Source organism: Muntiacus reevesi, chromosome 11, assembly GCF_963930625.1.
Source record: "Muntiacus reevesi chromosome 11, mMunRee1.1, whole genome shotgun sequence".
Taxonomy (NCBI): Eukaryota; Metazoa; Chordata; class Mammalia; order Artiodactyla; family Cervidae; genus Muntiacus; species Muntiacus reevesi.
Window position 1 is genome coordinate 65,560,636 of NC_089259.1, and position 14,836 is coordinate 65,575,471.

Below are 14,836 nucleotides of genomic sequence, written 5' to 3' on the forward strand. Positions count from 1 at the left end.
TAGTGCCATGGTTGAGGAATGTATAGACTATATTCAATAGAGAGCTTTTAAAATTCATCTTCAACCACCAGGGTTTCTCCCAGATTTGTTGCATATTGTTATTTCTTAATCCCTCCTGGATCTCTTCACAGGTTGGCATCGTGGGAAGAACAGGAGCTGGAAAAAGTTCTTTCATTGCTGCCCTCTTTAGATTGTCAGAGCCTGAAGGTAGAGTTTGGATTGATAAGATCTTGACAACCGAAATTGGGCTTCATGATTTAAGGAAGAAAATGTCAATCATACCTCAAGTATGTACATCAGAACATTCTCACATGTTCTTTTCATCCAGTACCTAAGTTTAATTGCTTTTGATTTGATTGATTTAAAAAATGAACGAAAGGGTTAATATTTCCCCCCTCAGTAGAGCATATTTTTAACAGCAGGTATTTGCAACAGATACTTTAATCAGAAAGCAGGTTTTGTTGTTTGTTCTTTTGGTTTGTGTGTATGTGATTTAATAACTTATCCAAATAGATTTCTAGACTCAAAATTTTGCCAGATGCCACAATCTTATCCACTGATAACACTCAATTCTGAGAACAATATGATAAATGATTTAGCACTGGAGAAGTGATTTAGCACATTCTATAGGGAAACACAGTTTGTGTCTTACTGATGGAATTTTGCTATGGGAAATAAAGTTAATTTTTTAAAGGTTATTATCTCCCTGCAGGGCTTTTTGTGAAACTGTGGGGCTTTAAGAATTGTAGAGTCTATGGATGCTTTGGGGAGACTTTAATAAACGAGTGATTAAGAAAAGATTTTAATGAGGCAGGCAAATCACTTAATGAACAGTATGAAAAGGCAAAAAGATATGACACTGAAAGATGAACCCCTCAGGTCAGTAGGTTTCCAATATGCTACTGGAGAAGAGTGGAGAAATAGCTCCAGAAGGAATAAAGAGGCAGAACCAAGGTGGAAGCAATGTCCAGTTGTGGATGTGTCTGGTGGTAAAAGTAAAGTCTTATGCTGTAAAGAGCAGTATTGCATAGCAACCTGGAATGTTAGGTCCATGAATCAAGGTAAATTGGAAGTGGTCAAACAGGAGATGGTAAGAGTGAACATTGACATTTTAGAAATCAGTGAACTAAAATGGATGGGAATAGGTGAATTTAATTCAGGTGAACATTATATCTACTATTGTGGACAAGAATCTCTTAGAAGAAATGGAGTAGCCCTCATAATCAGCAAAAGAGTCTGAAATGCAGTACTTGGGTGCAATCTCAAAAATGACAGAATGATCTTGGTTTGTTTTCAAGGCAAACTATTCTACATCATAATAATTCAAGTCTATGCTCCAACCACTAATGCTGAAGAAGGTGAAGTCAAATGGTTCTATGAAGACCTACAAGACCTTCTAGAACTAACACTAATAAAAGATGTCCTTTTCATTAAAATCATTGCAGATGGTGGCTGCAGCCATGAAATTAAAAAACACTTGCTCCTTGGAAGAAAAACTATGACAAACCCAGACAGCATATTAAAAAGCAGAGACATCACTTTGCTGACAAAGGTCTGTATATTCAAAGCTAAAGTTTTTCTAGTAGTCATGCACGGATGTGAGATTTGGACTGTAAAGAAGGATGAGCGCCGAAGATTTGATGCTTTCAAACTGTGGTGTTGGAGAAGACGTTTGAGAGTCTCTGCAACAACAAGGAGATCAAGCCAGTCAATCCTAAAGGAAATCGACTCTGAATATTCATTAGAAGGACCGATGCCAAAATTGAAGCTGTAATACTTTGGCCACTTGATGTGAAGAGCTGACTCTTTAGAAAAGACCATGATGATGGGAAAGATTGCAGGAAGGAGAAGAAGGGAGTGACAGAGGATGAGATGGTTGGATGGCATCATTGACCCAATGGACATGAGTTTGAACAAACTCTGGGAGATAGTGAAGGACTTGGAAGCCTGGTGTGCTGCAGTCTATGGGGTCGCAAAGAGTCAGACACACCTTAGTGACTGAATAACAACAGCAACAAGTAGGCAAGCAGTAGAGAATAGTGAAGAAGAATATGGGATATGGAATTCCATCTCTGTGCACCTCAATTTTCTCTCCCTTAAAAGGCAGCTAACAAGTACCAACTCCTTGAGCTATTGTGAGGACTTAATAGATCTGTGTGTGGAATGTTTCATTTAAAGCCAGTGTCTGGCTGCTGTGATGGTGGAAAGTTGAATAGACCATTTCTTCTTGGTCTCTGGTTCTGTTTCCCTTTGTTCTGCTTCTTAAAGAGGTATAATTTTCAGGAAATATTTTGGTGATTCTCTAAAACGTAACAAAAGTGAATAAGTATAAATCAAAACAGGAAGATATTTCTCCTAGTGCTATGTCCTTTACTTGAACAGTATCAGTTTAGAAACAAGTTTATTCACTTATGTGTCATGGGCTAATAAATGTCAGAAGATACTAAAAATCTTAGCCCTCCCCAGCCAAGAGTCCTTTCTCTTTATAATGTCTTGCTGACTACAGAGGTGGAGAAAGTCTGTTGATTGGATTACTTAAAGTTACTTGTCTGAGTGCAGAAAGCTTAACATCCCCATCCCCCAAAGGAGTAGGAAGCAGTGATGCTTGTCTCAACACCCTGATTTAGGGAACCTAGGAAGCTGAGAGGAGACTCTGCAGAGGGGGAGCCCAAGGCTGTTTCTTTGAGTTGTTCCACTTAGGTGAGCCAGGCCCATACCATCTTCCCTGGCTCCCTGCTCCCTGTGATCCTGGGAGCAGCAACGAGCTTCTGGGATCATCTCTGTCTCTCTACCCGCTAGGTTCATCCCCATCACTGTTGACCCCACCACGAGCAAGTCAGAACTGGGGGAGATGTGATTAGCAGCAAGGACCTGCATTGGAGCCAGAGGCAGGGAAATGGTGTCATAGAGCATCAATCCTGGAGTCATGGGGGGTGGCGGGAAGCTTTCAGAAACAAATACTATATTCTTAAGAAAATACTCCTCAATTTGTGTTCAAAATTTCAGGAATAAGTAAAAACTGAAAGCACTTCAGAGGTACTTTCCTCAAACAACAGGGAGCTGAAGTGTATGCATCCTTTATGCTCATGATGTGAAGTAGTTATGTTCCCCAGAAAGAACACCATGGAGTGACTGCATTCAAGTAGTAGCTGCTTATCTAAAGAATCTGAAAAAGTGGATTTAAAAACTTCTTTGGCATGGTCTCTAGGTGCAGAGAGTCATCCAAAGAAGTTTTGAAATCCACTTTTTCAGATTCTTTAGATAAGCAGCTACTACTTGAATGCAGTCACTCCATGAGATTCCTTGAAAATTGAGTGTTTATGATTGCAGACCAAGGGTTGGCACAGATCAGCACAGATCTGTTTATTATGATTAAATGGATTCCTTGTTATATGTAATAGGTTTTTGAAAAATCAAGGCAAAAGTTAGGTATTTTTTTAAATAGCCCACTCTGCTCTTTTGGTATTTCTATTTCCCGAATTTTCTACAGGAGGTTGAAAGAGGTAAACCAGAGCTATCTCTCTCTAAGACATCCCAAATTACTTGGCTTTCTTTCCCCTTTTTTCTTCATTGAGAACAAAACTCAGAAGAGGTGGATGTTCTATTACTAGTAAACAAATACAGCTGGACTCTAGACCAATGCAGTTAGAAGTCTTTGTTAAATCCCTTTGAACTGCTCCCTGGAGCTACCAAAAGAGAACTTTACAGGACTTATATTCATTTCTTTTCCCAGCAAACAATATTCTTTCTTCTGAATATGGATGATGATCAGTTCATTTAGAGGCTGCTGCTGCTAAGTCTCTTCAGTTGTGTCTGACTCTTTGTGACTCCATGGACTGTAGCCTGCCAGGCTTCTCTGTCCATGGGATTCTCCAGGCAAGAATACTGGAGTGCCATTTCCTCCTCCAGGGGATCTTCCTGAGCCAGGGATTGACCTCGTTTAGAGGCTATAGGATTACACACACACACACACACACACACACACACACACACACACACACACACACAAAAGGAAGCAAACTGAGATTTTAAAGCAACTCTGGGTCCTTATTCTTGAAACAGGGAGATGAGCTGCACCTTAAAGGTTCTCAGATTAGAAATGAGGACAGAGCTTTTAGGACTCAAGGAAGCAGCAACTGTAGTTATGCTTCATAAACATTAGTGGAGGGCAAGTTTCCTGGTTTGGGACTGAAATCATTAAAACTGTTGTTATGTATCTGTCCCATTTGTAACCACTTGTATAATTTTTGTCTGGGTCCCAGGCAGTTTTAAGCATCATGTTAGTGGGCAGGGCTTCTTTGTAAGATAATGAGAGTCTTATCTTCCAGGAGCATATAAAAAGGGCCAGTAAGACTGATGTTTTCAGGCTTGCAGTTGTGTTGAGGGATTATCAATTTGCTACACTAAATGCTCTGATTTAGAGTGGTCATTTTTTTTTCTTTTTTTTTTTTTTTGTAGAGTGGCCATTTTTGTGTCACATGTCTAATATGAACTTACAGTAGTAACAAGGGAAAAATTACTACTAAATATGGTATGAAGGGTTACATTTTAAAAGTTTCAACTTTATACCATGATGAGAAACAGGTTTGAGGCTAGTACTCCATTTAAAATGCTGTATTGACTAAGAGCATTTGTTTTCCTGACTCTGCTGTGCCAGCTAACTCTTATTGTTGTTCAGTTGTTATGCCCAACACTTTGTGACCTCATGGACTGTAGCACACCAGGCTCTTCTAACTCTGTCTAATTCTTATTAAATTAGATTTAATTATGTACCTTCAGAAAGAATATACTTAGGCCAATCAATTTAGTGTGTATTTAAAAGAAGTTTTTATGTTCTATTGTAAATCTCTATACTGAAGTGTTCTGCCTGTACACATTTTTATAATGCTTATTTATAAGATAAGTTTATTTACCTCATTGCCTAGAGGTGGGTTAAAGTGAAAAGTGAAGTCGCTCAGTCGTTTCTGGGCGACCCCGTGGACTGTAGCCTACCAGGCTCCTCCATCCATGGGATTCTCCAGGAAAGAATACTGGAGCATGTTGCCATTTCAATAATAATATCTGTTGTTATTACTTTGATCCTTATCTGCCGTTGCATATGTGTCTACTGTGAACACTTAAAAAAATAATAATTTATTTATTTTACTTTACAGCATTGTATTGGTTTTGCCATACATTGACTTGAATTCACCATGGGTGTACATGTGTTCTCTATCCTGAACCGCCCTCCCCCCTCCCTCCCCATCCCATCCCTCTGGGTCATCCAGGTGCATCAGCCCCAAGCATCCTGTATTATGCATCGAACCTGGACTGGCGATTCATTTCACATATGATAATTTACATGTTTCAAGGCCATTCTCCCATATCATCCCACCCTCGCCCTCTCCCACAGAGTCCAAAAGACTGTTCTATACGTCTGTCTCTTTTGCTGTCTCGCATACAGGGTTATCGTTACAATCTTTCTAAACTCCATATATATGTGTTAGTATACTGTATTGGTGTTTTTCTTTCTGGCTTACTTCACTCTGTATAATAGGCTCCAGTTTCATCTACCTCATTAGAATTGATTCAAATGTATTCTTTTTAATGGCTGAGTAATATTCCCTTTTGTATATGTACCACAGCTTTCTTATCCATTCATCTGCTGATGGATGTCTAGGTTGCTTCCATGTCCTGGCTATTATAAAGAGTGCTGCAATGAACTTTGGGGTACAAGTGTCTCTTTCAACTCTGGTTTCCTCGGTGTGTATGCCCAGAAGCGGGATTGCTGGATCATATAGCAGTTCTGTTTCCAGTTTTTTAAGGAATCTCCACACTGTTCTCTATAGTGGCTGTACTAGTTTGCATTCCCACCAACAGTGTGATAGGGTTCCCTTTTCTCCACACCGTCTCCAGCATTTATTGTTTGTAGACTTTTGGATAGCAGTCATTCTGACTGGTGTGAAATGGTACCTCATTGTGGTTTTGATTTGCATTTCTCTGATAATGAGTGATGTTAAGCATCTTTTCATGTGTTTGTTAGTCATCTGTATGTCTTCTTTGGAGAAATGTCTGTTTAGTTCTTTGGCCCATTTTTTGACTGGGTCTTTTATTTTTCTGGAATTGAGCTACAGGAGTTGCTTGTATATTTTTGAGATTAATTCTTTGTCTGTTGCTTCATTTGCTATTATTTTCTCCCATTCTGAAGGCTGTCTTTTCACCTTGCTTATAATTTCCTTTGTTGTGCAGAAGCTTTTAATTTTAATTAGGTCCATTTGTTTATTTTTGCTTTCATTTTCAATATTCTGGGAAGTGGGTCATAGAGGATCCTGCTGTGATTTATATCGGAGAGTGTTTTGCCTATGTTCTCCTCTAGGAGTTGTATAGTTTCTGGTCTTACATTTAGATCTTTAATCCATTTTGAGTTTATTTTTTGTGTATGGTGTTAGAAAGTGTTCTAGTTTCATTCTTATATAAGTGGTTGACCAGTTTTCCCAGCACCACTTGTTAAAGAGGTTATCTTTTCTGCATTGTATATTCTTGCCTCCTTTGTTGAAGATAAGGTGTCTGAAGGTACATGGATTTATCTCTGGGCTTTCTATTTTGTTCCACTGATCTATATTTCTGTCTTCTTGCCAGTACCATACTGTCTTAATGACTGTGGCTTTCTAGTAGAGCCTGAAGTCAGGCAGGTTGATTCCTCCAGTTTCATTCTCCTTTCTCAAGATTGCTTTGGCTATTCGAGGTTTCTTGTATTTCCATACAAATTGTGAAATTATTTGTCTAGTTCTCTGAACAATACCATTGGTAGCTTAATAGTGATTGTATTGAATCTATAGATTGCTTTGGGTAGTATACTCATTTTCACTATATTGATCCTTCAGATCCATGAACAAGGTATATTTCTCCATCTATTTGTGTCCTCTTTGATTTCTTTCATCAGTGTTTTATAGTTTTTCATATATAGGTCTTTTGTTTTTTTAGACAGATATATTCCTAAGTATTTTATTCTTTTTGCAATGGTGAATGGTACTGTTTCTGTAATTTCTGTTTTCTCATTGATAGTGTATAAGAATACAAGAGATTTCTGTGTGTTGATTTTATATCCTGCAACTGTACTACTTTCATTGATTAGCTCTAGTAATTTTCTTGTGTAGTCTTTAGGGTTTTCTATGTAGAGGATCATGTCATCTGCAAACAGTGAGAGTTTTACTTCTTCTTTTCCAATCTGGATTCCATTTACTTCTTCTTCTACTCTGATTGCTGGGGCCAAAAACTTCCAAAACTATGTTGAATAGTAGTGGTGAGAGTGGGCACCCTTGTCTTGTTCCTGACTTTAGGGGTAATGCTTTCAATTTTTCACCATTGAAGATAATGTTTGCTGAGGGTCTATCATATATAGCTTTTATTATGTTGAGGTATGTACCTTCTATTCCTGCTTTCTGGAGGGTTTTTATCGTAAATGGATGTTAAATTTTGTCAAGGTTTTCTCTGCATCTATGGAGATAACCATATGGTTTTTATTCTTCAATTTGTTAATATGGTGTATTACATCGATTGATTTGCAGATATTGAAGAATCCTTGCATTCCTGGGATAAAACCCACTTGGTCATGATGTATGATTTTTTAATATGTTGTTGGATTCTGTTTGCTAGAATTTTGTTAAGGATTTTTGCATCTATGTTCATCAGTGATATTGGCCTGGAGTTTTCCTTTTTTGTGGCATCTTTGTCAGGTTTTGGTATTAGGGTGATGGTGGCCTCATAGAATGAGTTTGGAAGTTTACCTTCTTCTGCAATTTTCTGGAAGAGTTTGAGTAAGATAGGTGTTAGCTCTTCTCTAAATTTTTGGTAGAATTCAACTGTGAAGCCATCTGGTCCTGGGCTTTTGTTTGCTGGAAGTTTTCTGATTACAGTTTCAATCTCCATGCTTGTGATGGGTCTGTTGAGATTTTCTATTTCTTCCTGGTTCACTTTTGGAAAGTTGTACTTTTCTAAGAATTTGTCCATTTCTTCCAAGTTGTCCATTTTATTTGCATATAGTTGCTGATAATAGTCTCTTATGATCCTTTGTATTTCAGTGTTGTCTGTTGTGATCTCTCCATTTTCATTTCCAATTTTGTTGATTTGATTTTTCTCCCTTTGTTTCTTGATGAGTCTGGCTAATGGTTTGTCAATTTTATTTACCTTCTCAAAGAACCAGCTTTTGGTTTTGTTGATTTTTTGCTATGGTCTCTTTTGCTTCTTTTGCAGTTATTTCTGCCCTAATTTTTAAGATTTATTTTCTTCTACTAACCCTAGGGTTCATAATTTCTTCGTTTTCAAGTTGCTTTTGATGTAGAGTTATGTTATTTATTTGGCCTTATTCTTGTTTCTTGAGGTAAGCCTGTATTACTATGAACCTTGCCCTTAGCACTGCTTTTACAGTGTCCCCATGGGTTTTGGGTTGTTGTGTTTTCATTTTCATTCGTTTCTATGCATATTTTGATTTCTTTTTTTATTTTTTCTGTGATTTATTAGTTGTTCAGCAGCGTGTTGTTCAGCCTCCATATGCTGGAATTTTTAGGAGTTTTTCTCCTGTGATTGACATCTAATCTTACTACATTATGTTCAGAAAAGATGCTTGGAATGATTTATTTTTTTTGAATTTACAAAGGCTAGATTTATTGCCGAGGATGTGATCTATCCTAGAGAAGGTTCCATGTGTGCTGAGAAAAATATGAAATTCATTGTTTTGAAGTGAAATGTCCTATAGATATCAATTAGGTCTAACTGGTCTATTGTATCATTTAAAGTTTGTGTTTCCTTGTTAATTTTCTGTTCAGTTGATCTATCCATAGGTGTGAGTGGAGTATTAAAGTCTCCCACTATTATTGTGTTGTTGTTAATTTCCCCTTTCATACTTGCTAGCATTTGTCTTATATATTGTGGTGCTTCTATGTTGGTGCATATATATTTATGATTGTTGTATCTTCTTCTTGGATTGATCCTTTGACCTTTATGTAGTATCCATCTTTGTCTCTTTTCACAGCCTTTGCTTTAAAGTTTATTTTACCTGATATGAGTATTGTGACTCTTGCTTTCTTTTGGTCTCTGTTTGCATGGAATATCTTTTTCCAGCCCTTCACTTTCAGTCTGTATGTGTCCCTTGTTTCGATGTGGGTCTCTTGTAGACAACATATATAGGGGTCTCTTTTTTTGTATCCATTGAGCCAGTCTTTGTCTTTTGGTTGGGGTATTCAACCCATTTATGTTTAAGGTAATTATTGATAAATATGACTCCATTGCCACTTACTTTATTGTTTTGGGTTCACCTTTATACACCCTTTCTGTGTTTCCTGTCTAGAGAAGATCCTTTAGCATTCACTGAAGAACTGGTTTGGTGGTGCTGAATTCTCTCAGCTTTTGTTTGTGTGTAAAGCTTTTGAGTTCTTCTTCATATTTGAATGAGATCCTTGCTGGGTACAGTAATCTGGGCTGTAGGTTATTTTCTTTCATTACTTTAAGTATGTCCTACCATTCCCTTCTGGCCTGAGGAGTTTCTATTGAAAGATCAGCTGTTATCCTTATGGGAATCCCCTTGTGTGTTATTTGTTGTTTTTCCCTTGCTGCTTTTAGTATTTGTTCTTTGTGTTTGATCTTTGTGAATTTGATTAATATGTGTCTTGGGGTGTTTCGCCTTGGGTTTGTTTCAGACTGTTTGGGACTCTCTGGGTTTCTTGGACTTTGGTGATTATTTCCTTCCCCATTTTAGGGAAGTTTTCAACTCTTATCTCCTCAAGTATTTTCTCATGGTCTTTCTTTTTGTCTTCTTCTTCTGAGACTCCTATGATTCGGATGTTGGGGTGTTTAACATTGTCCCAGAGGTGTCTGAGGTTGTCCTCATTTCTTTCAATTCTTTTTATCTTTTTCCTTCTCTGTTTCATTTGTTCCTACTGTTCTATCTTCTACCTCACTTATTCTATCTTCTGCCTCCGTTATTCTACTGTTGTTTCCCTCCAGAGTGTCTTTAATATCATTTATTGCATTATTCATTGTATATTGACTCTTTTTTATTTCTTCTAGATCCTTGTTAAACCTTTCTTACATCTTCTCGATCCTTGTCTCCAGGCTATTTATCTGTAACTCCAATTTGCTTTCAAGATTTCGGATCATTTTCACTATCATTATTCAGAATTCTTTATCAGGTAGATTCCCTATCTCCTCTTCTTTTGTTTGCTTTGGTGAGCATTTATCCTGTTCCTTTACCTGCTGGGTATTTCTCTGCCTTTTCATCTTGTTTATATTGCTGTGTTTGGGATGGCCTTTCTGTATTCTGGCAGTTGGTGGTTCCTCTTTATTGTGGAGGTTCCTTGCTGTGGGTGCGGTTGGATGGTTCGTTGTTGGGGTGTGGGTGGCTTGTCAAGGTTTTCTGGCTAGGGAAGCTTGTGTTGTTTTTCTGGTGTGTGGAGCTGGGTTTCCTCTCTCTGGAATGCAATGAAGTGTCCAGTAATGAGTTTTGAGATGTCAGTGGGTTTGGTGTGACTTGGTCAGCCTGTATATTGGGCTCAGGGTTATGTTCCTGTGTTGCTGGAGAATTTGTGTGGTATGTCTTGCTCTGGAGCTTGTTGGCCCTTAGGTGATGCTTTGTTTCAGTGTAGGTATGGAGGCATTTGATGAGCTTCTATTGATTAATGTTCCCTGGATTCAGGGGTTCTCTGGTGTTCTCAGGATTTGGACTTAAGCCTCCTGCCTCTGGTTTTCAGTCTTATTCTTATGGATCAAGATTTCTCCATCTATACAGCACTGATGATAAGACATCTAGGTTAATGATGACAAATTTCTCCACAGTGAGGCACACTCAGAGAGGTGCACAGAGTTACATGGAGAAGAGACGAAGGAGCAGGGAGTTAGAGGTGACCAGGAGGAGGAGAGGGGGAATCCAAAGGAGAGAGAGAAAGCTAGCCAGTAATCACTTCCCTATGTGCTGTCCACAGTTTGGGCCCCTCAGAGATGTTCATGGAGTTACACAGAGAAGAGAAGAGGGAGGAAGGAGGCAGAAGTGGCCAGGAGGATGAAAGAGGGAATCAGAAGGAGAGAGGCAGATTCAGCCAGTAATCAGTTCCCTAAGTGTTCTCCACAGCCCGGAACACAAAGAGATTCACAGAGTTGGGTAGAGAAGAAAAGGGGGAGGTGGGAGATAGAGGCAACCTGGTGGAGAAAAAGAGTCAAAAGGGGGAGAGAGCAATCAAGCCAGTGATCTCACTCCCAAGTAAAAATGAGTACTGAAGATTGGGTTGTTAAAAGTACAAAGTTGATAACAAATACCAAAAAGCAAAGTTTAAAAATCCTGAGTGGAGGTCAGATTCCCAAAAATATAGTATTTTTAAAAAAAAAGCAAAAAAACTAACCAACCAAACAAACAAAAATAAGTCATAGAAATTATAATATATATATATATGAAGTTTGCTTTAAAAACAGGGTCTTTCTCTCTTTTTTTTTTTTTGGTATGGTAATAGAAGGTTCTAAAAATGAAAATTAAAGAAGTAATGGGGACTGTAAAATTTTTTAAAATTAAAAAAAATTTTTAATTAAAAAAAATGATAATAGTAAAAATATATCTAAGACTTTCTCTGGAGCTGTTGGGGACAGTGTGGGGTCAGTTCATCTTCAGATAGTTCCTTGGTCCGGCTTGTACTTCTCAAGGTCTATAGGCCCCTTCCTATGTAGTTGGTGCAAACTATAGGGTTTTAATCTACTGCACCTGTCACTTCTAGCCGTTCCCTCTGTTTATTTTAGCTTCTGTTTGCTGGTCTCTTCAGTGTCTAATTTCCAACATGACACAAGGGGCACGGTTGTGGTCACTTTTTTTTTTTTTTTAGGTTCGCTTGTTCAGTCGTACCTTGAGGAGGGAGGGACACTGCAAACAAATATTGCTGGTGTGTGCTCACTGATTCAGTCACAGCGGTTTTACCCCCGCTCACGGCGTGTGTGCTTTCCCAGTCTTCACTGCTCAGACTCTAGGTTGCTCTGCCGGGAACTGTCTGATGCAGGCCATGGTTTACATACACTTCCTAGGTCTAAGCCACTCAGGTTCAGGTTCTCGGGTACTCCACAAAGGCTCAGACTTGGTTGGGCCTGCGTTTTGTGCCCATCCCAGGTCCGAGCAGCTCTGGTGACTAGTTGCTTGGCACATGTAGTCACCCCCAGTTGAAGGTTGCCACTTATCCCCTCCCCCATCCCAGCTGCTCGGTTCTCTGGGTGTACAACGGGCGCGCCTTAGGTGTGCCATGTGTGCCGTGTGTGGCTATTCTGAGGAGCTGATCTCTGACTGAGACCCTCCCAGTGGATGTCAACCATCCAGAATCCCAAGAAGTCTTGGTTAGCAAAGAAGTTCTTGCAGTTTATTGTCGGATGCCTCTCTAGGGCCAGGATTGCCCTCCTCTGGCTCTGGCTGCCCTCGCCTGCCTGTTTCCGGTGGGGAAAGGGCCGGTTCGCAGCAGGCTAGCGCTGCTCAGTCCTTTGTTCTGTGAGCGTGCCTGGCGGTGTCTTAGGTTAGGGCATTTCATGGGATCCCGGGATAGCTATCCCACAGTCTGGGTTGCTATCTCAAACTAGTTCCCTCAGATTGCCCTCAGGGCATTCACGTCTGGTCCTTACCCTAAACAGTGCAGCCCTCTCCTCTCTGTCCCTCCCCCGCTTGCTAGTGGGGTATGAGTCTGGACTGCTGCTCCACTGGGAGTTGCTGTTAGGCATGTAATCTTTGGGTTTTAATTAATTATTTATTTTTCCTCCCGGTTTTTTTGCCCTCCGAGATTCCAAGGCTCACCACAGACCCGCTGGAGAGAGTTTCCTGGTGTTTGGAAACGTCTCTCTTTTTTAAGTCTCACTTCCCAGAATGGATCTCCATCCCTACCTCTTTTGTTTCTCTTTTTATCTTTTATGTTTTGTCCTACCTCCTTTCAATGACAATGGGCTACCTTTCTGGGTGCCTGATGTCCTCTGCCAGCATTCAGAAGTTGTTCTGTGGAACTTGATCAGTGTTCAAATGTTCTTTCAATGAATTTGTGGGGGAGAAAGTGGTCTCCCTGTCCTATTCCTCTGCCATCTTAGGACCGCCCTACTGTGAGCACTTTTACAGTCAGTTCTACTATTCATGTTTTACTAGATAATTCATTTTATTCAACAAGCTTTGATGAACATTTTACTGATTTTGAAATATATATTTAGCATGTCAAACAAAGGGAAATACTCTTACTTACTAAACTATGTTCTTCCATCTACTACAGCTAAATGAACATGCATAATCTCCCAATATATCCTTTTAAACTGGCAGTATAGACGTAAGTGGGTACCCTCATTGCAATGGGTAATGATTAAATTTAATTTTTAGTTTTAGTTGCTCATTCTCAGCAAGGAGAGATAAGAAAGCCTTCCTCAGTGATCAGTGCAAAGAAATAGAGGAAAACAGTAGAATGGGAAAGACTAGAGATCTGTTCAAGAAAATTAGAGATACCAAGGGAATATTTCATACAAAGATGGGCACAATAAAGGACAGAAATGGTGTGGACCTAACAGAAGCAGAAGATATTAAGAAGAGGTGGCAAGAATGCACAGAAGAACTATACAAAAAAGATCTTCATGACCCAAAGAATCACGATGGTGTGATCACCCACCTAGGGCCAGACACCCTGGAATGTGGAGTTAAGTGGACCTTAGGAAGCATCACTATGAACGAAGTTAGTGAAGGTGATGGGTGGAATTCCAGGTGAACTATTTCAAATCCTAAAAGATGATGCTGTTAGAGTGCGGCACTCAATATGCCAACAAATTTGGAAAACTCAGCAGTGGCCACAGGAATGGAAAAGGCCAGTTTTCATTCAAATTCCAAAGAAAGGCAATGCCAAAGAATGTTCATACTACCACACAATTGCACTGATCTCACATGCTAGCAAAGTAATGCTCAAAATTCTCCAAGCCAGGCTTCGACAGTAAGTGAACTGTGAACTTCTAGATTTTCAAGCTGGATTTAAAAAGGCAAAGGAACCAGAGATCAAATTGCCAACATCTGTTGGATCATTGAAAAAGCATGAGAGTTCCTGAAAAACATCTACTTCTTCTTTATTGACTATACCAAAGCCTTTCATTGTGTGGGTCACAATAAACTCTGGAAAATTCTTAAAGAGATGGGAATACAAGACCACCTTACCTGCTTCCTGAGAAATCTGTATGCAACAGTTAGAACTGGACATGGAACAACAGACTGGTTCCAAATCAGGAAAGTAGTATGTCAAGATTATATATTGTCACCCTGCTTATTTAACTTACATGCAGAGTACATCATGCAAAATGCCGGCTGGAAGAAGCACAAGCTGGAATCAAGATTGCCGGGAGAAATATCAGTAACCTCAGATATTAAGATGACACCACCCTTATGGCAGAAAGCAAAGAAGAGCAAATGCGCCTCTTGATGAAAGAGGAGAGTGAAAACCTGGCTTAAAGCTCAACATTCAGAAAGCTAAGATCATGGCGTCTGTCACTTCATGGCTAAATAGATGTGGAAACAATGGAAACAGTGAGAGACTTTATTTTGGGGGGCTCCAAAATCACTGCAGATGGTGACAGCAGCTATGAAATTAAAAGACACTCACTCCTTGGAAGAAAGCTATGACCAACCTAGACAGCATATTAAAAAGCAGAGACATGACTTTGCCAACAAAGGTCCGTTTCGTCAAAGCTATGGTTTTTCCAGTAGTTATGTATGGATGTGAAATTTGGAATATAAAGAAAGCTGAACACAAAAGAATTATGCTTTTGAACTGTGGTGTTGGAGAAAACTCTTGAGAGTCCCTTGGACTGCAAGGATATCCACCCAGTC

At 39.4% G+C, this 14,836-nt stretch overlaps 1 protein-coding gene across 2 annotated transcripts in view; it reads left to right on the forward strand.

Moving 5' to 3' along the window:
• Positions 1–14,836, forward strand: part of LOC136144257 (ATP-binding cassette sub-family C member 4-like) — a 243,740-nt gene that overhangs the window by 202,594 nt on the left and 26,310 nt on the right. For both annotated transcript variants that reach the window (XM_065902003.1, XM_065902004.1), the window contains one exon: positions 132–287. In XM_065902003.1, coding sequence (XP_065758075.1) covers positions 132–287 — 156 coding nt within the window. The remainder of the gene's footprint in view (positions 1–131; positions 288–14,836) is intronic.